We start from the raw sequence: 24600 nt of genomic DNA, 5'->3' as shown, positions 1-24600 counted from the left end.
TTGCTGAAACATTTGGACTATCTCTGATCGGACTTTACTGCACTTGATCTTGCACTAAACATAATTCAAGTTATTCCTATATGCTGTATACTGTGGATGGCTTGATAGTAATCATGTATTATCTTTCCACTGACTGTTTAGCATGCAACAAAGGCTTTTCACTTTACATCGGTACACGTGACAATAAACTAAACTCAAACTCAAAATTCCTCTAAAATGAAGTAGATGTATGATTTATTTAATTGTAGTTTTATTTTATTTTTAGATATTTGAAAAAATGAAAACGTATGTGAGAAATATTCAATGAACACAAAGATGAACATAATGTGACGAAGGGCAGAGAATACCATAAAGCTAAAGAAGATGCTGGGAAGTTCAGAGTCCTTTTGGTCCAATGACACAAATGCAGACCCAACTGGTTCAAACATCCCTCTGGTCAGAACTGACAGAAACTATACTTTTGCTGCAAAGACACCATATAGAGTTTCATTTACTGGTGACATTCCTTATTTTCATCGCATAGATAATCACAATGCAGAAAAATTGTATGAATATGAAAAAAAAGCATCTGAACTAACTCTACCAGTTACATATAATTTAAAGAAATTATTCCGGCGAGCTTTTCCTTTCCTTAAATGGTTTCCCAAGTATAAAGTAAAGACATGGATTATCGGAGACCTGCTGTCTGGAATTAGTGTGGGTCTACTCACGATTCCCCTGTCCCTTGCTTTCGCTGTTTGTGCTGGAGAGCCAGCTGTTAATGGTGTTTATACAAGTTTAGTTACTACTATCTTATATTGCCTCCTTGGCACAACTCAACATCTGTCTTATGGGACATCTGCAGTCACTGCTCTTCTCATTGCCAAGAGCACAAGCCATATTGAAGCTCATGAACCTGCCTCAGACAGTGACTGTTCTCCAAAATGTTCAAGGGAACTGCATGTGGCTACTCTCACTTGTGTTTCTGGAATTATTTTAATTTTTATGGGAGTTTTTTGTGTCAGTTTCCTAAGAACCTACATCTCCAAGCCTGTTATGCTTGGCTTCAGAGCTGGAATAGCCTTGCACTTATTAATAATTTTCCTGAGGATATTGCTTGGTATTGATGGGACAGTTCATCATGGTCCTTTAGCTCTCTTTTATTCTTCCAAAGACATAATTGCAAATACTAATAAGATAAACATTTTTTCAGTAATTATGGGTTTAACAACATTGGCATTTCTGGCACCTTTTAAAGTAATAAATTGCACATATAGTAGGCATCTTATACCTGTAGAGTTTGTTGCAATAGCTGTTTCCATGTGTTTGTCATTCTGGTTGGAACTAGAGGAGAGATACAATATCAGCCTCATAAATAATTATCCATTTACTTTGCCAAAACCAATTCTTCCTTCTTTCTGGTTAATAGCTAGTGTTGCTGCAGATGCTGTTGCTATGGCACTTGTGACTTTTGCAGTTAGCATTTCGATAGGGAGTGAAAACTCCAAAAAACACAACCAAAGTTATCGTTCACATCAGGAGACCATTGTTTTGGGAGTCTGTGACCTGTTGCTATCATTTCTGGGTACCTTTGCTGCATCTGGGGTTTGGGAACAATCTATGGTACAGGAAAAAGCCTGGGGTCAAACGCAAGCTGCAGGGTTGATTGCAGCTGGCCTTAGTCTTATAGCTCTACTTTGTGCAAAATCTTTACTTCCGTTGGTGCCAAGAGCAGTTCTCAGTGCAATTGCAATTGTGAATTTGGGATCGTACTTCAAGTTCTTCTGGAAATACTGTTTTGTATGTAAGAAGAGAAAATATGAGTTTTTGGTCGCAATCATAACGTTTTTGGCTGTGTGTCTCTTAGACATAGATATTGGTTTAGGTGTGGGCATAATTTTCTCTATTTTGCTCACTCTACACAGACTTCAAAGGCCTTCTATTGCCATTTTAGGTCATATTCCCAATACCGAAAACTATATAGACTTGTCCTTGGGGAAAACTGCCAAAGAAATAGTTGGGATTAAAATTATAAAAATATTGAATTCTATATATTATGGGAATGTTGATTATTTATTGTCCAGGATGAAAGTTAAAGTAAATTGTTACCCTCGTAGAAATTCAGGAAGTGGTAATGAATTATACAGTGAGGAGGATAAATATCATATGTTAATGGAATCTACACAGTTTCTTGCATTGGGTGAAAATGCGCTGAAGCGAATGAATGATACTGTACTGTATAGGCGTAGAATATCCAAACAAACTGCAGTCGTTCACACTGTTATTTTGGATTGTGGGTCTGTCAGCTTTGTGGATGATGAAGGGGCTAATGCTTTAATTCATCTGTTTAAGAAATATCAAGGTGTTGGCATCCGCTTTGTTCTTGCTGGTTGTTCAAGTGGAGTTTTAAAAACTATACAACAAGTGGGTTATTTCAAAGCAACAAGCCAAAGCTGCACTTTCAGCAGTATCCATGATGCTGTACTGTTTTCCCTACAACAAGCTGCTGAGAGAAACCAGAGTGCACAAGGATCCAAATGTATTCTTGAGACAGATGGTGAAATGCTAACCCAATGTAGGGATATTGAAATTAAGACAGATACAAATAACAGTACAAATGAAAGCTTTGGCCCCGAGGAGAGAGACGAGAATATTTCCGATCAAAGGACCGATATTAAATCTGCAATGCCAAGGATTATTGAATATGAATCAGCTTTGTAAAAAGTATTCTGATTATTCTCCACCCAATCAGAGAAATTATGATTGACACTTGATACCATACTTCTGCTCTGGCATTTTGTTGGTTTTAATTTCATAATAAAGCTGGAATTTCAAATGGACACAATCTAAATAAAAAGAATTGCTTTTTCTGACAAATGGTATTTGTAATGATGATTTAGAATAGTACTTTTCATTTTTGGCATCCAAAGGTACAAACCACATCACTGTAAGAAGATTTTTTTAAATGAAGAAACTAACTCATCCATTCAGTACCAAGGTTGTATTGAGGTTTTTGCATTTTGATGATTACAAATATTAACTTCCAGGAGACAAAGTGGTGGAGTAATTCACTGGGTGAGGCAGCATATCTGGGGAACATAGATGGGTGAAGCTTCAAGTTGAGACCCTTCTTCAGACTGATTTAAAGTAGTACTTTTACTTATTAACATCCAAGGGTAGAATTGAAATAAGACTAAAAAAGCATGAAGGGTCCTGTCCCGAAACGTCACCTATCCATGTTCTCCAAAGATGCTGCCTGACCCGCTGAGTTATTCCGCCACTTTGTGTCCTTTATATAAACCAGCATCTGCAGTTCCTTGTTTCTACCTGTTAACTTCCTGAATATATTTGATACTCATTTGGTGCCTCAAAAGTAGAAAAAACATATTTAGGAATCAACATTCACATTATGATGTGAATTTTACATTTCCTTCCTTCAAGTGCGTGGACTGATTGCCCTCTACGACAGTAATCCAGCAATTACGGAAGCTGTGTGTGTGGACCCACATTTCAAAACTTTGTGGCACACTGCATTGGAACAGCCGTTTAAGCACATGTAGATTTTTTTGCCATAATGCTATCTTGAAAAATAACACAGCTTGGCATATACATGCAATACTTAATTATGTTGAAAATGTATTTATGCTTATTTTCAATGTTCTTGCTATATGTAGAATTATTTACAACAAACACTACAAACATGTTCTATCCCCTATTCAGGGAACAAATGAGCTTTAATATGTTTTTCTTTTATTTTGCAGCTTTACTCAGAAGTAGAATTTTATCTGTAACCTTAACTTCTATTATTTTATTTTTTTTGCATCCATTTAAGTAATGTTGTTAACTTAAGGAATTGTGTGCAGATTTTGATTTATTGAAAACTCAATCGCAGCCAAATAGAATAAATTTGTGTCAAGTTGTATATAATTTATGTTTTTAGCATTTGTGAATCATTGAAACCATGGTTGAAAATTGCTACTCATCATTATAAAAGGAAAGCAGAATGTAATTAATATTGTATCAATCAGGAACAAGACATTGAAATAGTTGAAACAAAAATCACCTTATTCACAACAGCTCAATTAAAATGGAGACACAAAAGACTACAAATGTGGACATCTGAAACATGAAGTAATTTGCTGGAGGAACTCAATGTTTGAGCAGCAATTGTTGGGGGTGGGGGGTGGGGGGGGGGGGAGAGGAACTGTAGATATAAATATCTCCCCACAGATGCTGCTGAGTTCCTTCAACAACTTGTTTGTTGATCCAATATAATGTAAATGAATCAATCATCTTTTCACTTAATTGCATGTTTACTTAGCAAAATTACTAAGGAGCCAAATCTCCTCAGAAAGTAAACAAAACTGCTACTTAAAGCTGATAAATGGTCACAAACGGTTGCTCTTTAGTTGGCAATTTGTGAGGAAAACCAATTCCAGAGTAAACCTGAAGTCAATGGAAATCAGGGCAAATCTATCCAGTGGGTGGAATAAAACAGAATATAGTGAAAATATTCAGTAAGTCAGGTAGCATTTGTGAACAAGGAAAAACATTTACCAGTCAGATTAGGGACCTTTAATCAGAATTGGCATGAAGGAATATAATTATGGTTGTGGGGTGTTGTGGAGCAGGGGGATTTAGGAGTGCAGGTACATAATTTCATGAAAGTGGCTTCATAGATAGATAGGGTTGGCAAGAAGACTTTTGCTACATTAGCTTTCATTAGTCAAGGTATTGAGTATAGAAGTTGGGATGTTATGTTACTTTTGTACAAAACATTGTTGAGGCCACATTTGGAGTATTGTGTTCATTTTTGGTCACCCCGCTATAGGAAGGGTCATGTTAAGCAGTAAAGAGCGTAGAGAAGATTCATAAGGTTGTTGCCAGGACTTGAGAGCTTTAGCCATAGGGAGAGATTACGCAGCCTAGAACTTAATTCCTTGGAGTGCAGGATGCTGAGGGGTAATCTTATAGAGGAATATAATGTCATGGGGTAGATAGGGTGAATGCACAGTCTTTTACTCAGAGTAGGGGAATCAAGAACCAGAGGACACAGGTTTAGGATGAGTGGGGAAAGATTTAATAGGAACCTGAGGGGCAACTTTTTCACACAGAGGGTGGTGGGTATATGGAATGAGATGCCAGAGGAGGTAGTTGATATAGGTACTATAACAACATTTAAAAGACATTTGGGCTGGTACATGGATAGGATGGGTTTAGAGGGATGTGGGTTAAGTGAATGATTGTGGATGGGTTACCTCTCAAGTAGGTTACTATGTAGAGCTTCGTGAGTTGAAATTGCACGTATGCAGGCAGGTGGAGAATATTCCAATACACTCCTGACTTGAGCCTTCTAAAGGTCACCTATCTATGTTCTCCAGGGATGCTGCCTGACCGGCTGAGTTACTCCAGCGCGTTGTGTCTTTTTCCCCCCGAGCTTCTGACCTGCTCCTGTAGCACATAATGTAGATGTCTACTCCAGTTCAGTTTCAAATTGTATTGAATAGGGAACCACCACATTGAAACAGGAACTTTTAAGAGACTTTAATCTTGCAATGCCCAACGTTAATCTACAATATTCAATTCTAAGGAATGTGAAGCGTTGAGGAATGCAGCGCCAGCGTGGGACAGAGATAAACACACTGATAGGCTCAGCGATTGATGTAGACACAAAAGGTTGGAGTAACTCTGCGGCCAGGCAGCATAGAAACGTAGGTGCAGGAGTAGGCCATTCGCCCCTTCGAGCCAGCACCGCCATTCAATATAATCATGGCTTATCATCCAAAATCAGTACCCGGTTCCTGCTTTTTCCCCATATCTCTTGATCCCTTAGCCCCATGAGCTAAATCTAATTCTCTCTTGAAAACATCCTGTGAATTGGTCTCCACTGCCTTCTGTGGCAGAGAATTCAACAGACAGCATCTTTGGAGAAAAAGGGAGAGGTGACATTTCGGGTTGAGACTCTGCTTCAGACTGATTGGCGTTCTGGGGCAATGGTCCCGAGGCGCAGAACTAATGAGCTGAAGAGGGGTGCGAGTGATCGATCGCTTGTCAGTCCGTTAGCGCTCGGGAGACGCGGAATGCCAGCGCAATGCGCTCAGCCCAGAGTGAGACCCACAGCCAAGCGGGCTTGCACATACACAGCGCTCACTACCCTCGCCGTCCGCTCACAAGCAACACCCTTGTTTACGCTCAAGAAATGTTAAATGTTACATTTAGGGCGGGTTTAGTTACTGGCCCCAGCCAATGGCCGAGGGAGCTGTCACGGGCTGGTCAGAGCCGCGTGTTTACAACTCCTTCCACTTCTAGTGAACAACCCCATCAGACTGGAGAGGGGTTAAAGCGAGAGGCGCGGGTAAGTGTGGGTATTGAAAGGAGAGATGTGGGTAAGTGTGGGAAACGAAAGGAGAGGTGTGGGTAAGTGTAGTAGATTCGAGAGGAATGGGTAATTGCAAGGGAGTCATATCTTGCAGTTAATCGTCTCGTTGTTGTTTCCAGCCAGTGTAATAATTTCCACAGACCCTTGATGCATACGCTGACCACATCCCAGGAGCACGGGAAACCACCAATGTGCAGTTCCATGTGTCTACAAGACACCGCAAGACTCTAATCCTCCCAGCCACGCTTTCATTTAGATATACAACTGCACATTTCCCACCCAACTCTGTGTCACCTCTGGCAGATACCCACCATCTTCGGTTACGTTCAGATATCCTGGGCATTCTCCCTGCTCTACGCCCTGATGTCGTTTCCTGTGGTTCCTGGATTTGTGCCAGTCAGGAATTATTGCCCAAATGATTTCAGGAACTGTCCTACGGCAAGTACCAGTCGTAACTCTGAAGTTTTGGGGTTTAAATCGCAGAATCATTTAAATTAATGGCGCAGAAGGCGGCTTTTTAACCTTTTCTGTGCAGGTTTTGCATTAATCCCATTTGCCAGCTCATGGTTTCACAGTCCCATGGGATAAGGTGCTTTTTGGGAGTGGTGATGGTTTTTGCCTCGAGTAGCAGACAGCAGTTAGAGACTGTCCTCCATTAATGAAATTATTTTCCTCAGCTATTTGTAATTCATCTAATTTAATTATTTGGCTCCTTGTTTTCACCCTCTTCCTAAGCCAAATTGGTCATTCTTCTTGTGTACATAATTGTGTACACCTTTCATAATTTTATTTGTCGTCAAATCTCTTCTTAGCCTGTGCTGTTCGATAGAAAACAGCCTCAACCTAACCAAGCATTATTGGTCCAGGGTTGAAAATGTCATCTCCTCCATACCCTTTAGGGTGGTATAACTTCGTGTGATGGCCAGAACTGTACACAATACTCTAGCAGTGTCCCATCTATGCTTAATGTAGATCTGACACGAACTCTATGCTATGGTATTCTATACTGCAACAAATTAAGGCAGCTTTCTCGTGTACAATCATAACCCCTGACCCACATGCCCTGCTGTCTTCACCTATCTGTAGATACGAACACTAGGATCCCACAAGTTCTTAGTTTTAGTTTAGAGATGCAGTATGGAAACTGGCCCTTCAGCCACTGTCCACACTGACCATCGATCACCCATTCACACTCATTCTATGTTATCCCATTTTTGCTTCCACTCCCTACACACCAGGGGCAATTTACAGAAGCCAATTAACCTACCAACCTGCACATCTTTGGGGTGTGGGAGGAAACTGACGCACCTGGTAGAAACTCACATTGTCACAGGGAGATCATGCAAACTGTACACAGACAGCACCCGAGGTCTGGATCGAACCGTGGTCTCTGGCACGTAGAGGCAGCAGCTCTACCAGCTGTGCCACTATGATGCTCCTACTACATTTCTCTACATTTTATATTGAATTGATACAAATTGTAGAGAATAAAATATTGAATTTCAATGGGCAGGAAGGTGTCTGTTTTTCAGGTGTCTGTTTAGCTTGGTAAGAAAATAACTGCAGATGCTGGTACAAATCGAAGGTATTTATTCACAAAATGCTGGAGAAACTCAGCAGGTCAGGCAGCATCTCAGGACAGAAGGAATGAATGACGTTTCGGGTCGAGACCCTTCTTCAGACTGATCTCCCGCACTGCACTATGGGAGGAAGGTCAGGCGAGGGACACGCCGGGATGGGCGTCGGTCGTCCCGGCACATTTTTAAAAGTTTATTAAGTTAATTGTTTTTAAAATTTGCACATCCTAGGAAAATGGTAAGGTGGGCCTAAATTTGTCGCGCTATCGTGTACTGTTTCGGCTGTCACTCGCGAACAAACCATCAAATATGCATACAAACATGCGAGATGAGAGATTTAGTAATATATAGATAGCGCATCAAGTATTAATCCAGGTGGTGCCTTACATAAAGGGGGTTTCACCAAAGTCCATTGGGTTTAGGGTTTCTTTAAGGTCAGCAGAGAACACCATTGGTTTGCTGCTGTATGTGGATTCCTTCCATCAAAAAGCACAATGGGAATAATGTTCACTATGCAACAAATCCAGAACAAAATGATGAGAGAAGCATCAACCACTGTATACAGCCTTTTATAAACTCACAAAAGCTTTTGGCTTTGTCACCTGAGAGGAATCCCTCTCATCTTTTCCAATTCTCAGAAATGTGTTCAATTTCCACATTTGACATGCAAACTCTAATCCTAATCAACAGATCCAATACAGACCCAATCTCACCGCAAGCTGGGAACAAGCAAGTCGGAGAACTTGGTCCCACATTCCTCTCAATCTTCCTCACAGTGGTACTGCACGTCACTTCCAACATTCTTTCTGCTAGAGTGCGTTTTAGAATGAACATCTTTCCTCCAGAACCAAGATCATACATGTGTATGGTGTTTGGAGATCAAGCTCCAAGTCGTTGTTAAATCCTTTACAATGGAATGTTGGCCTTCATAACAAGAGGAGTTGAGTATAGGAGCAAAGAGGTCCTTCTGCAGTTGTACCGGGCCCTGGTGAGACCGCACCTGGAGTACTGTGTGCAGTTTTGGTCTCCAAATTTGAGGAAGGATATTCTTGCTATTGAGGGCGTGCAGCGTAGGTTTACTAGGTTAATTCCCGGAATGGCGGGACTGTCATATGTTGAAAGACTGGAGCAACTAGGTTTGTATACACTGGAATTTAGAAGGATGAGAGTGGATTGGAGGATAGCAAATGTTATCCCACTTTTTAAGAAAGGAGGGAGAGAGAAAACGGGTAATTATAGACCAGTTAGTCTGACATCAGTGGTGGGGAAGATGCTGGAGTCAATTATAAAAGACGAAATTGCTGAGCATTTGGATAGCAGTAACAGGATCATTCCGAGTCAGCATGGATTTACGAAGGGGAAATCATGTTTGACAAATCTACTGGAATTTTTTGAGGATGTAACTAGGAAAATTGACAGGGGAGAATCAGTGGATGTGGTGTACCTCGACTTTCAGAAAGCCTTCGACAAGGTCCCACATAGGGGATTAGTGGGCAAAATTAGAGCACATGGTATTGGGGGTAGGGTACTAACATGGATAGAAAATTGGTTGACAGACAGCAAGCAATGAGTGGGGATAAATGGGTCCCTTTCGGAATGGCAGGCAGTGACCAGTGGGGTACCGCAAGGTTCGGTGCTGGGACCCCAGCTATTTACGATATACATTAATGACTTAGATGAAGGGATTAAAAGTACCATTAGCAAATTTGCAGATTGTAGTGGCCTGGCGGAGGCCAGAGAAAGGCAAGACGCCAGGCAGTGTTTTGTGAGATTCTTTATTAGGCTGTGAGCTCCTGCCCACAGCGTAGTTCTCCTAGGGAATAGCTACGCCTTCCCTTGGTCTGGCTTTTAACCCCTCTCCCTGTCCGTCACGTAACGAGGGGGCTGACCCAAGGAGTGGCCCGATCCGCCACAGGACCCCCCCCCAAGAACCGGAGGTACAAAACGGACAGGAGGGCGCACGAGGCGACCAGCCCGGGTGCGCACCATGACCGGCGCAGGGACCGGCGGCTGACCGACAGGTGGAGGGGTCGAAACAGAGACCGTAGGGGGTAGCTTGGACGGGGGGCGACCGCGTGGGCGGGGCTGCGCAACCAGCACCGGCCGATCAATGTCCACGTGTGCCGGCTTCAGCCGTGCGACCGAAACAGTCTCTCTGCGGCCCCCCATGTCCAGAACGAATGTGGCCGAGCCGTGTTGCAGGACCCGGAAGGGGCCCTCGTACGGCCGCTGGAGAAGTGATCGGTGTGCGTCCCTGCGCAGGAATACAAACTGGCAGTCCTCCAGAGCGGCAGGGACGTGTGGCTGGAATGTCCCATGACGTGACGTGGGCACAGGTGCCAGCCTGCCCACCGTCTGCCGAAGACGTTGCAGGGCGTCAGACGGCTGCTCCACTCGACCCTGGGCTGGTGGGATGAACTCCCCGGGAACCGTCAAGGGGGCCCCGTACACCAACTCGGCGGAGGAGGAGGCCAAGTCCTCCTTGGGTGCGGTGCGGATCCCCAGCAACACCCACGGCAGGGCGTCCACCCAGTCTGGGCCCGTGAGCCGAGCCTTCAGGGCAGCTTTCAGCTGGCGGTGAAAGCGTTCCACCAACCCGTTCGACTGTGGATGGTACGCCGTAGTGTGGTGTAGGCTGACACCCAAGAGTCTTGCCATGGCCGACCACAGTTCCGAAGTGAACTGTGGCCCCCGGTCGGATGTAATGTCCAGTGGCACCCCGAACCGGGCGATCCAGTGCGCCGCCAAGGCCCGCGCGCAGGTGGCCGTCGAGGTGTCTGCCAGCGGAATGGCCTCCGGCCACCGCGTGAAGCGATCTACCACCGTGAAGAGGTGGGTCATGCCCCGGGACGGCGGCAGGGGCCCCACGATGTCCACATGAATGTGGTCGAAGCGCTGCCGAGGGACACGAAACTCTTGCAGAGGCGCACGCACGTGTCGCTGGATTTTTGAAGTTTGGCACGGGATGCAGGTGCGTGCCCAGTGTGCGACCTGCTTACGCAGCCCGTGCCACATGAAACGGGAGGATACAAGGGCCACCGTCGCCCGAATGGAGGGGTGAGACAGCCCGTGGAGCACCTCGAATACCCTGCGACGCCAGACGACAGGGACGATGGGCCGAGGCAGGCCAGTGGAGGTGTCGCATAACAGTGTTGTATCCCCGGGGCCACAGACAATGTCCTCCAGCTGCAGGCCGGACACGGCTGTACGATAGGCGGCCATCTCCTCGTCCCCCAGCTGTGCGGCTGCTAGGGCGGAATAGTCGATCCCCCCGGCCATTTGTAGGACGGCGTGGATCGCGGGTCTAGACAGGGCGTCGGCCACCCTGTTGTTTTTTCCTTCCACGAACCGAATCGAGGTGGTGTATTCCGACACATAAGCCAATTGTCTCTGTTGCCGCGCAGACCACGGATCGGAAACCTTTGCGAACGCAAAGGTGAGTGGCTTATGGTCGGTGAACGCGGTGAAGGGTCTCCCCCAAAACGGCACTTGGAAGTGTTGATGGACAAACCGTACTCGCTGAGGCGTTTACACAGCTGGCGGAGGTGGGTGCAGTGCTCCTGCTTCGAGCGGCTGGCCACGAGTACGTCGTCCAAATACACAAAGACGAATTCCAGGCCACGGCACACACAGTCCATAAGCCGTTGGAAGGCCTGTGCGGCGTTCTTCAACCCGAACGGCATCCGTAGGAACTCGAATAGGCCGAACGGAGTGATGATGGCAGTCTTGGGGATGTCATCGGGGTGGACCGGGATTTGATTATATCCACGCACAAGGTCCACCTTGGAGAACACGGAAGCTCCGGCCAGGTGGGCATTAAAGTCCTGGATGTGCGGAACCGGGTACCTGTCGGGAACGGTCGCGTCATTGCGCGAGGGCGGCAGGACCGGGTTGTCCATTATTGTTTGACATCACGACGTGTGATGTCCGTCGGGGTCACCAATGTAGTGGCCTGGCGGAGGCCAGAGAAAGGCAAGACGCCAGGCAGTGTTTTGTGAGATTCTTTATTAGGCTGTGAGCTCCTGCCCACAGCGTAGTTCTCCTAGGGAATAGCTACGCCTTCCCTTGGTCTGGCTTTTAACCCCTCTCCCTGTCCGTCACGTAACGAGGGGGCTGACCCAAGGAGTGGCCCGATCCGCCACAAGATGATACTAAGCTGGGGGGTAGTGTGAATTGTGAGGAAGATGCAATAAGGCTGCAGGGTGACTTGGACAGGTTGTGTGAGTGGGCGGATACATGGCAGATGCAGTTTAATGTAGATAAGTGTGAGGTTATTCACTTTGGAAGTAAGAATAGAAAGGCAGATTATTATCTGAATGGTGTCAAGTTAGGAAGAGGGGATGTTCAACGAGATCTGGGTGTCCTAGTGCATCAGTCACTGAAAGGAAGCATGCAGGTACAGCAGGCAGTGAAGAAAGCCAATGGAATGTTGGCCTTCATAACAAGAGGAGTTGAGTATAGGAGCAAAGAGGTCCTTCTACAGTTGTACCGGGCCCTGGTGAGACCGCACCTGGAGTACTGTGTGCAGTTTTGGTCTCCAAATTTGAGGAAGGATATTCTTGCTATTGAGGGCGTGCAGCGTAGGTTCACTAGGTTAATTCCCGGAATGGCGGGACTGTCGTATGTTGAAAGGCTGGAGCAATTAGGCTTGTATACACTGGAATTTAGAAGGATGAGGGGGGATCTTATTGAAACATATAAGATAATTAGGGGATTGGACACATTAGAGGCAGGAAACATGTTCCCAATGGTGGGGGAGTCCAGAACAAGGGGCCACAGTTTAAGAATAAGGGGTAGGCCATTTAGAACGGAGATGAGGAAGAACTTTTTCAGTCAGAGAGTGGTGAAGGTGTGGAATTCTCTGCCTCAGAAGGCAGTGGAGGCCAGTTTGTTGGAATTTTTCAAGAGAGAGCTGGATAGAACTCTTAAGGATAGCGGAGTGAGGGGGTATGGGGAGAAGGCAGGAACGGGGTACTGATTGAGAGTGATCAGCCATGATCGCATTGAATGGCGGTGCTGGCTCGAAGGGCTAAATGGCCTACTCCTGCACCTATTGTCTATTGTCTATTGAGAGGGGATCTTATCGAAACGTATAAAATTATTAAGGGGTTGGACACGTTAGAGGCAGGAAACATGTTCCCAATGTTGGGGGAGTCCAGAACCAGGGGCCACAGTTTAAGAATAAGGGGTAGGCCATTTAGAACAGAGATGAGGAAAAACTTTTTTAGTCAGAGAGTTGTGAATCTGGAATTCTCTGCCTCAGAGGGCAGTGGAGGCCAATTCTCTGACTACATTCAAGAGAGAGCTAGATAGAGCTCTTAAGGATAGCGGAGTCAGGGGGTATGGGGAGAAGGCAGGAACGGGGTACTGATTGAGAATGATCAGCCATGATCACATTGAATGGTGGTGCTGGCTCGAAGGGCCGAATGGCCTTTTCCTGCACCTATTTTCTATTGTCTATTGTCTATTGTCTATTTACTGAAGCATGTCAGAAGCAAAGCCCAGAAGCGAGTTTGCACTAAACATTGGAAGGCAAAGGTCCTCTGCAAACCTGCCTCAGCTGTTCAACATAATCAGGATTCACAATGAAACCCTGGGAAACATTCCTTTTCACAGAGGATACTTCCCCATGAAGGCAGCTAACAAAGATGAAATTCACCACTGCCTCAGGTATCAGGCCCAGCCTTTAGCCAATTGAGTACAAATATATTTGAGGGTCAAGACCTCACGCCTGACATCAAGTATGGGGTCCAGTGAACACCAATGATCCCTGTCTCACAGAGTAAGGATATCTATGTGGCTGGTCCAATTGAATTCCTGGTCAGTGTTGACCCCCAAAATGTTGATGGTGAGTACTATGTAATGCTAGTGCTATTGAATGTGAAAGACAGGCATTTAAATTCTTTCTTGTGGAGATGGTCACTGAATCAAATTATTGTGGAGTAATCGTTATTTGCCAAAGTGCATGGGAGAAGCGTTCTTGTCCCAGCATATGGACAATAAAGGTCAGGTTTACAGTGGATGTAAGATGCATCTAGAGTTAGAAAATGCATTGATAATGGTATCAGCAGCATATGAGCTGAGAAAATAAGCAGTGTTCCTGACAAAATGGATATGTGTTATGAATAGGTTGGTATGGTCTTTGATGCCAACTTAGGAGAGGAATTGAGTGTAAGGATAGGGAGCAGAGTTATGGTGGAGACTGAAGACACTGGCATCAGTGTTTCAAACATTTAATGGGAGGAAATATTCTCTCATATAAGTTAGACTAAGTTAGACAAGGAGTAAATGTTGGACAGATCAGAAGCAAAATTCATCTGAAAGAAAATGCACATTATGCACCGAAATCAGATTCAATACATAGAAATTGGTAAAAATATTAAAATGACAGGAAGAACTGAAAGATCATATAGCCCAAGTTATAATCAAATGTATATAAAATGATTATTCGTTTGCAGAATAATAATAATACATAAAGTTTTATAAATGACCAAATATCATTGCAGGGAAGCAAGGTTAATGTCAATTAAATAAAGGCACAAAATACTTAATTATTCAAGCCTTATCAACATATTATTTCTGACTTTGTGTTGATTTTTACTTATCAACATATATAGTGGATATCAGAAAGATGCCCTACATGGGAAAAAGATGGAATGGCCACCAGCAGAAATGTATGGCTGTTTTAAGGATATTTAATTTCAGAATTCCAAATGCTTTCTGATGTTCTCTCACCAGTAACATTTCCAATCTAATATTGCTGCTGATTTAGTTAATGTTGCCAATTAATAAATCATAAAGTTCTTACGAACTTAGCATCAGTTCATCGAGAAGTGTGGAATTTAATTATTTAGTTCAAGGAGGACCCTGGATCAATCCTATTACTGTTCAGTGATCTGATCTCAGACAGAGTTCTGATTGTTATTTTAGAATTCCTGTTATTATCTCTGGGAGAGGATGGAGAAAGAATCATGTGTATTTTCCTTTAGTATATCATCTGGTATTCATTATATAGAAGAGTTGCAGGTGAGAATGCACCATTCTCCAAAACCTACCAACTGAACAAACCTTGGGTGAAATGTGGGAGGGCTTCTGTCAGTAATTCAGGAAAAAAGGGAAAATGAAAGAACACTATTTCTTTTTATACTGTTTCACAACCCCGAAGACTTGTCTTTTTAAGAAAAATGGTCTGTGAATGCTAAACAGGGAATCAGTATCCCACATTTTGTTAACTGATCACAGATATTTTATGTTATTGATTGATTGTCATGTTAACCTCGTAGGTTTGTATTTGAGCATGTTAACCTCGTAGGTTTGTATTTGTTCTTTGTGAAGGTAAACCTACAAGCTGTTTTTTTCAATCATTGAGAGATTTTCTAATTTTGTCATATTAAGCTCTAGAAAAGTTAAAGTTTTCCAACAAACTATAGTATCAAATTATCTTATCCCTCGCATTTGTAGTTCAGACTCATGATTTCCAATTTCATCATGGTAAATTGTGAAATTAATTACGTCTAATCATATGTTGGCGAGCAACAGATTTAAATATCTGTGGAGATGCCTGGAATGTTGTTTAAGCACCAATCTTTCACTTATACTTGCTAAGGGAGGGACTGGCCAGGCCATCGCAATACAACATTCTAACATCTGTTCTGCACTGTGTAGTTACTCCTGGGTAACTTGGAATGGCAACATCAACAATAAAGCACCTTCAGTATAATGAAAACATCCCATGGCATTTCACAGGATAGTGAACAAATAAATTGAAGCTGAACAACTAGCTTTATTCATTTAAAGGATCTGGGCTTCACACACTGAGCCAACATTTAATTTCGCAGCCTTGGTTGCCCTTGAGAAGGTGATAATGAGTTGCCTTCACGACCATTGCAGCCTTTGAGGTGTGCGCACACTCATAAAGCTGTTAGAAAGGCAGTTCCAGGCTTTTGTCCCAGAATTTTGTCGGAGGTTGAGGAGAGACTTGATAGAAGTATATAAATTTATGAGAGGCATAGACAGCCAAATTTTTTGGAAATTTCCAACATTAGTGGGTGGCATGGTGGTACAGTCCCACATACCTGGGTTCGATCCTGACTATGAGTGTTGCCTATATGGAGTTTGTCGGTTTTCTCCAGGTGCTCCGGTTTCCTCCCACACTCCAAAGATGTGCAAGTTTGTAGGTTAATTGGCTTTGGTAAAGACTGTAAATTATCCCTAATGTGTAGGATAGTGCTAGTGTATGGGGATTGCTGGTCTTAGTGGGCTGAAGGTCCTGTTTCCGCACTGTAACTCTGACCTAAACTAAATTGAGGGCATAATGATAAGCGAAGGGAGAAAGTTTAATAGAGATGTGCTGGGCAAGATTTTTACACAGGGAGTATTGGGGCCCTGGAATGCATTGCCGGGGGTGGTGGTGGGGACAGATATGATAGTGGTGTTTAAAGAGGCTTTAGATAGGCACATAGAAATACAGGGAATTGAGGGATATGGATCATGTGCAGGCAGATGAGATCAGTTTAACATGGCATCATGTTCGGCACGAACATTATGGACCAAAGTGCTATTCCTGCGCTGTACCGTTCCATGTTCTGTGACAGTAAAGGAATTGCGATATATTTCCCTATTAGAATATACATTGTTTTGGAGGCCAATTTCTAGGTGTTGGTGTTCCCCTGCATTTGTTGCTCTGTCCTTCTTTCCGGTAAAGGTCATGGGTTTGGAAAGTGCTGTCTAAGGAGACTGGGCGAGTTGCTGCAATGCATCCTATAGTTGGTACAAACTGCTGCTACTGGTGGGGTGAGTGAATGGTTGTAAATGAAGTATTTATCAAATGGGATGCTATGCCCTGTATGGAGTCGAGTTTCTTGACTTCTGTTGAAGCTGCACTCATCCTGGCAAGTGGGGGTTTATTCCATCACACTCTTGACATGAGCCTTTGCAGATGGTGGACAGGCTATGAGAGCTAGGAGGTTAGTTATTCACGGCAGGATTCATTGCTGCTCTTGTGGTCACAATGTGAATATGGCTAATCTAGCTCAGTTTCCAGTCAATGATAATCCCCAGGATGTTGACAGTTAGAGGTGAGATATAAAAATGTTTAAAAAATGTAAAATGTAAAAAACCTTTATTGTCACTACACAAAGTACAGCGAAATTAAAACAGTCCAGATGATGCAATCACACACAGCAGACAGTACAAAGGATAAACCTTTATCCATAACAAGCTAAACCTAATCTACTGAATTAAACAAACTGACCTCTAATACAATATAGACAAAACAATTACAATACGGTCAAGGCAGTGTACAGTTCAATCAAGACAGCAAGTTATTGCACAGCAATGAGAGCTAACATATTGCAAGTGCCGTTTAAAAAAAAAAAAAGAATTAATGTAATTAAATATAAGGTGCGGTCGGTTGTAACATGTAATAAGTTTAGCAAATGTTAAGCAATATAAGTGCAGTAGAATGTAAACATGTATTAAATTGAGGCTTATGTTTTCTGACAAGTAACTGACAGTGTTCCGATCAGTTCCATTCCTTCCATTCAGTTTTATGTGAGTGTCTGGCAGTGTTCAGCTCACGTATGACGCTGGGGTAGAAGCTGTTCTTGAGTCTATTAGTCCGTGATGTAATGGACCTAAACCGTCTACCAGAGGGCAGCAGTTGGAGCAGCTGATGACCAGGGTGGGAGGGATCCCTCAGGATGTTGGCTGCTCTGCTGAGAGAGCGGACGGAGTAAAGTTCCTCTAGAGAGGGCAGTGGGCAACCAATGATTTTCTTTGCAGAGTTGATGACCCTCTGAAGGGCTTTCTTGTCTGCCTCTGAGCTGCTGGTGTACCACATAGAAATACAGTACGTCAGCACACTCTCGATGGTGCAACGGTAGAAAGTCACTAGCAGCTGCTCTTGCAGGTTGTTCTTCCTGAGGATCCTCAAAAAGTAGAGCCACTGCTGTGCCTTTTTGACTGCCGCTATGGTGTTTGTGGTCCAGGAGAGATCCTCAGCAATATGCGTGCCCAGGAACTTGAAGGCAGGGACCCTTTCCACACAAACCCCGCTGATATGCAGTGGTGTATAGCCCGTATTGTGTCTTCGGAAGTCTATAATGAGTTATTTTGTCTTGGAAGGATTCAGAGCCAGATTGTTTTCCGCACACCATCCTATCAGTTTTTGGACTTCATCTCTGTAGGCTGTCTCGTCATCTCCTGAGACGAGTCCAACCACAGTCGTGTCATCCGCAAACTTGATGATGGTGTTGGTAGGATGAGTGGGGGTGCAGTCATGGGTGTAAAGGGCGTAGAGAAGGGGGCTCAACACGCATCCTTGTGGGCAGCCGGTGCTGATTGTGAGAGTGGAGGATGTGTGAGGGCCTAATCTGACCATCTGGGCCGATTGGTCAGGAAGTCCTTAATCCAATTACAGATAGATTGGGAGAGTCAGTTAGTTTAGAAACCAGTCTGTCCGTGATGACCGTGTTAAATGCTGAACTATAATCTATGAAGAGCATCCTCACGTAACTGCCCTGCCGCTCAAGATGGGTCAGTGCGGTGTGTAGAGCAGTAGTAATGGCGTCCTCTGTAGACCTGTTTGATCTGTAAGCGAATTGGTGTGGGTCGATAGTGGCTGAGAGGCTGGCTTTGATGTGCTGCTGGACCAGCTTCTCAAAGCACTTCATAATGACTGGGGTTAGTGCAACAGGACGGTAGTCGTTGAGATCACGGATGACTGATTTCTTTGGCAGTGGGATTATTGTTGTAAGAGGGAAGTGATCAAAAATTTGGATATAGGTAAGTTTTAAGGTGCATCTTAAAGAAGAGAGACAGAGTGACAACAGAACTGTATTCCCGAGTTTTGGGGTTGACAACTATCTACTCTACTTTAGGTACAGCTATCAATCATTACCATTCAAAGAAACTAAAGAGACCAGAATTTGAAGTGCATTGATTTTACAAGAGTTATGGAACATGACGTATTTATACTGAAAGAATGGGGCAAATCTATGGAGATATTTTAAACCAAAGATTACTTTTGAATGAAGATATTTCTTAATTGATGCTAAAAATGGATTCTTATTATAATCTGTTTCTGGTTATGCCATTAGATTGACAATGCAGTTTCCCTGTTTACCTCAGTCCATCTCAAGTGGTTTTGTTGAGGAACATTGGGTATGGGACGTTCATGCCAAGTCACCAGCAGTGCAACTTTCTCCTTGTCGGAGAGCTGTTTACTTCCATATTGATCCCATCGTGCAAAGTGAAGGTACAGCTGGAGTGAGAGGAACCAAAGGTGATTTCATATTTTTGCTCTTTGGTCCCAATAAATGCAAGACTAAATGAAGCTTTATTTCATATACACTATAAGGTGTTTCACTTAACACATCTACAGCATCAATGGTGATTAACTCCCTAAATCTAGGGCCATCCAATGCCTTTCAAATTCCACTTGCTGCGGCCAACCTTTCCAGTGTGTGAAACAGATCGTTTTTTTATTGACATGATCGTAAGGGTTAGAGTTAAATACCACAATTTTCCTTTAATTAAACAGGGAAAAAAAATCAATAGTTGGTATATGTAAAAAATCAAAAAGGCAACAGGAGATTGTATAGAAATCACTTTCTCATCCAGGGATTAAAAAATGCACCTCGAGTGATTCTGAAATTTGTTTGATTGCCATTGGTTAGGAATTCAGTCACATTTGTCTTAAAACTTAACTTAAAACTTAAAACATTTTAAAAAAAACATGCCACCAGGTGGATTCAATGCACCTTCCCAGGGTCATTTAGAAATATTACGTAAATGTTGACCTTGGATAACATTTCTTTTCTGGCTCAGTTAATTTTGTTGAACATTCTTATTCATCATATTTCATATGCTGACCGTACATCAATGCTCTCAAGAATAATGTTTATCAGATTATTTCTTCATCAATTATTGTTAATTCCCTCCAGTCATTGCAACCATCTTATTTTCCAGCAGGCCTGGTCCATTTTATATTCTGAAGATAGGCACTAGTACCTCAGCGGGTCAGGCAGCATATCTGGAGGAAAGGAATAGGTGAAGATTCAGGTCGAAACTTTCTTGAGACGGAAGAAGGGTCTCGACCCGAAACACACCCATTTCATTTCTCCAGAGATGCTGCCTGATCCGCTGAGTAACTCCAGCAATTTGGGTCCATCTTTGATGTAAACCAGCATCTGCAGTTCCTTCCTGCACATTTCATATTCTGCTTTCTCTGTTTAGCCAGCCTTCCAATTTTGCAGTAATTGTATCCTTCAAAACCAAATATAGAAAACCACGAACGAATAGCATTCCTTTCTTTAAAGTCTTACTTTCCTATTGACTTGTTTTAAAGCAGATCATTAATGGTCAATTGAAACCATTAATGGTCAATTGAGGGATATACAAATTTTCAGAGTTTTGTTCCGCAGATGCTGCCTAATCAGTTGCATGTTACTCATATTTTATGTTTCTATTTCAGATGTTCAGCATCGACAGCTTTTTTTGATTGACATATAATTTTGCACATTGTGTGGAAGTGTATCATTAGATCATAAGATATAGGTGCAGAAAAAGCCATTTGGCCCATTGATTCTGCTCCGCCATTCGATCATGGTTGATCAATTTTCCCCTCTTAACCCCATTCTTCTGCCTTCTTCCCGTAACCTTTGATGCCCTTACTAATCAAGAACCTATCAATCTCTGCTTTAAAAATACCCAATGATTGGGCCAACACATCCACCTGTGGCAATGAATTCCACAGATTCACCACTCCCTGGCTAAAGAAATTCCTCATCTCCATTCTAAAGGAACATCTTTTTTATTCTGAGGCCGTGCCCTCTGGTCCTAGACTCTCCCACTACTGGAAACATCCTCTCCACATCCACTCTATTTATGTTTAATGCAATAGTCAATAGTGACTCAAATTATTTAATGCCCCTTTTCATTCATCATTATGTTTCTACAGGTTTCATCCATGGAGAGTATTATTGGGAAGTTAAGTTTCTTGAACCTCCCTATGGTACTTCTGTGATGGTGGGCGCTGCGACGAAACAAGCTCTGCTACATCTTGGGAATTATCAATTTATAAACATGTTAGGTGAGTATCTTCTGTAAATATGTAATTATCTGTTCAGTATATCATAATATTTTAAAGTTGGTCTTGTTATATTTGCATTATTTGTCATTGCCAAGTAATCTCTTTGACTTCTGCTGCACCCTAGTGGCCCCATCCAGGAGAGATCCAGAGGTTTATCCATGGAACAGTCTATCTGTGCTCATAAAGTGATAAAGTCATCAGGAAAGTAAAGGCAGATGCTGGAAACCTTAACGATAAAAGAGAAAATGTTTATTTGAGTCAGAGTTTAGGCTTCAAGTTCATGATCTCTTCCAGGAAGTTCTGGTCCACGCTACAGAGTTTCTATTTGTTGCTTTTATATTGGTTACCATCACTGATTTCTTCTTTGTCTCGGTGCACGATGGCGCAGCGGTAGAGTTGCTGCCTTACAGCGAATGCAGCGCCGGAGACTCAGGTTCGATCCTGACTACGGGCGCCGTCTGTACGGAGTTTGTACGTTCTCCCCGTGACCTGCGTAGGTTTTCTCCGAGATCTTCGGTTTCCTCCCACACTTCAAAGACGTACAGGTCTGTAGGTTAATTGGCTGGGCAAATATAAAAATTGTCCCTAGTGGGTGTAGGATAGTGTTAGTGTGCGGGGATCGCTGGGCGGCGCGGACCCGGTGGGCCGAAGGGCCTGTTTCTGCGCTGTATCTCTAAATCTAAAAATCTTGTTTTAGAAAATGTGTTGACCAAACCTTGCTTCCACAGCCGCTTCTCGTTCACTTTGTCTTTCACTTACGCCTTGAGCGTTGCAGCTGAAATTCCACCTTTCACATTTGAGGCTACTCATGATTGTAAATAATATGATAAACATATGGGACAGGCTGTTTGAGAATTCTACATCTGTTATCAATTTACAAAATCTGTAAATAATCTGGAACTGTTGTATATCAAAGTTATGCTAAAACAGGTGCAACTTTCTTATCCAGTCGCCTACACTGTGTTCTCACTGTAAAACTATCAATGTCTCATTGTAGCACAAATATACTCACTATATAAAACATGGTCTGTTCTGAAAGTTGTATCAACACAAAAACAGATGTTTTTGTCTTCTTTGGGATATTATAAGCTTGGTGAGTACAGATTGCATAGATTTTAGTATTGTTTTTTGTATTATGAGTGACCTAGTGACATTTTAATTACCTTGCTCTGGTGAAATATAGCTTAATCATATACAGTGGTTTCTATTACTTTATGTGCTTGGATGGCACAGTGGATACTAAAATTGTCTCTTGGTCCTGTGAATCCTGTTAAAACCAATAGTATAATATTCTTCTTTTCCTGCTCTATGAGTCTGGTGTGAAAGCATGGTATTTAGTCAGTTTGTTATCGGTACTTTGACCTGTATGGACGTAAAGTTGACTATGGATCTCACTGGCCTGAGAGTAACTGTAAGAGTAGAAAATTGAAATCACACAGGAGTAGTTTTCTCAGGAAGCACAGCAGTGTCTGGGGGACAATTTAAAAACTGCATTTTACCATAATTTGGGAATTATTTGTAGAAGCTGCATGTCATGTGTCATATTGTCTTATTTTTCAGAGTTCATAGTCATAGAGTGATACGGTGTGGAAACAGGCCCATTGGCCCAAATTGCCCACACTGGCCAACATGTCCTAGCTACACTAGTCCCACCTGCCTGCGCTTGGTTCATGTCCCTCCAAACCTAGCCTATCCATGTACCTATTTTACAGTTTCTTAAACGGTGAGATAGTCCCAGCCTCAACCACCTCCTCTGTCACCTCCATACACCCACCACCTTTTGTGTGAAAAAGTTACCCCTTGGATTCCTATTAAATCTTTTCCCCTTCACCTTGAACCCATGTCCTCTGGTCCTCGATTCCCCTACTCTGGGCAAGAGACTAAGCATCTACCCGATCTATTCCTCTCATGATTTTGTATACCTCTATAAGATCAACCCTCATCCTCCTGCGCTCCAAGGAATAGAGACCCAGCCTATTCAACCTCTCCCTATAGCTCACACCCTCTAGTCCCGGCAACATCCTCATAAATCTTTTCTGAACCCTTTCAAGCTTGACATTATCTTTCCTATAACAAGGTACCCAGAACTGAACACAATACTGTCATTAATCGAAAACTTAATTTCAAGAAACCATGTGTATCCTTTTGAAGATTATAATCTATTTTAAAAAGACCATCCAAACCTGAGACTGTTAAGGAGATCCTTCTTTTGTCTGACATGAACAAACATTTTTCAAAATGTACGCCACTGAAATCGTGTTGAATATTTTAAGAAGGGAGATTAAAGTGGCATATAATAATACTTAATAAGAAGAAGAATTATTACTTAATACTTTATTTCCATACACTGACTGATTTCCTTTGAATCCTCTCAGGTTGGAGTACCCCTGTATCCTATTGTCAGTTCTACAGCTGCAGAAACAGAACTTCACCTGGAGATGAGAAGCTGCCGGTTTCTGTCACTGCAAGAACAGTGTTTGTACACAATCCTGCGTCATCTGGTAGACAAAGTCCACATAGACACACTGCCATTGCCTGAAATCATCAGAAGACAACTTAAAGAATTCTGAGTCTGGCAGAAATTTTAATTACCAAGTTTACTATGCTTGAGAAAGTGGCTTCGGCAGTCTCCTCTAAGACTTACATGCCATGAATTTGCAAGGGATAAACTAAATATAATCCCCAAACGTTAAGGTCGTAATGTAGACTTTGTCCTGGAAAACATTTAAGAAGATTGTATTCATATTTAAAAGTGTTTATTGGAGGAGTATGGATTAGAGAATGCATTCCATATATTTTTTCATTATTTTTGGACTTCAAATGTGCTAATGCTTTCAGCCAACCAAAGATGCCAGACATGTTCACAATGAAAGACAAAGAAGTATTTGTTTATGATCAATAGTTGGAATTAGATAATATTTTAAAGTACTTCATGAGAAATATAAGAATGGAAGCCTTTAACCAAAGACTGGGACCCAGGATTGAATCATTTAATGCTCTTGCAAAGCAAGGATAATCCAAGAGACGACCGAAAAGGTAAGTGAAGAAGTAAGCCTGGTGGGGACCAGCGTTCCAGCATTTTAATGATATATTTTTTCTAGGATACACTAGGAAAAGTAAGTAAAACTTAAATAATTTAACATGTTCTTAGGTCCAGTATAAGCGGTACACCATTTAAAGACAATAGGAGTGCTGAAACCTGCAAATTTATTTTACATAGTTAGGTCACAATATTTTACTGGCCAAACAATCAAATAGTGGAATTTGAAAAGGTAATAAATTCAGCCTTAATTTAATTAGCTCTTTATAGTTAACCTTTAACTTTTTTAATATTTATTCTTTAATTTACAAAATGTAATATATATTAATGTTTAAAAATATAATTGTAAGTATAAGAATGAAATAATAACTTTTGCTGATCATTAAAAAAATATGGACATGTTTGTGAAAACATTAAACAGTATTCACAAAAAACAAACATAAGTTCTGGGTTAAACAATTTTACTCCAACATACAATTTAAAAATTACATTAACTTTGCCTGAGGGGATACTATTCATATATTCAGTTGAG

General features: G+C 42.5%; 1 protein-coding gene and 1 long non-coding RNA gene across 2 annotated transcripts; both read left to right on the top strand.

Moving 5' to 3' along the window:
* Positions 1 to 316: 316 nt before the first annotated feature.
* Positions 317 to 2700, top strand: LOC144602104 (prestin-like). Its single transcript, XM_078414808.1, has one exon. The coding sequence runs from the start codon at positions 364 to 366 to the stop codon at positions 2698 to 2700; it is 2337 nt and encodes a 778-aa protein (XP_078270934.1). The 5' UTR covers positions 317 to 363.
* Positions 2701 to 6295: 3595 nt separating this feature from the next.
* LOC144602103 (uncharacterized) lies at positions 6296 to 24327 on the top strand. Its single transcript, XR_013548416.1, has 4 exons — positions 6296 to 6334; positions 19035 to 19219; positions 20897 to 21028; positions 23404 to 24327. It is a non-coding gene; the product is annotated as an uncharacterized LOC144602103 (long non-coding RNA).
* Positions 24328 to 24600: the final 273 nt, after the last annotated feature.

Source organism: Rhinoraja longicauda, chromosome 18, assembly GCF_053455715.1.
Source record: "Rhinoraja longicauda isolate Sanriku21f chromosome 18, sRhiLon1.1, whole genome shotgun sequence".
NCBI lineage: Eukaryota > Metazoa > Chordata > Chondrichthyes > Rajiformes > Arhynchobatidae > Rhinoraja > Rhinoraja longicauda.
The sequence above is the reverse complement of the archived record's forward strand: the minus strand, read 5'-3'. Positions and strand labels throughout refer to the sequence as shown.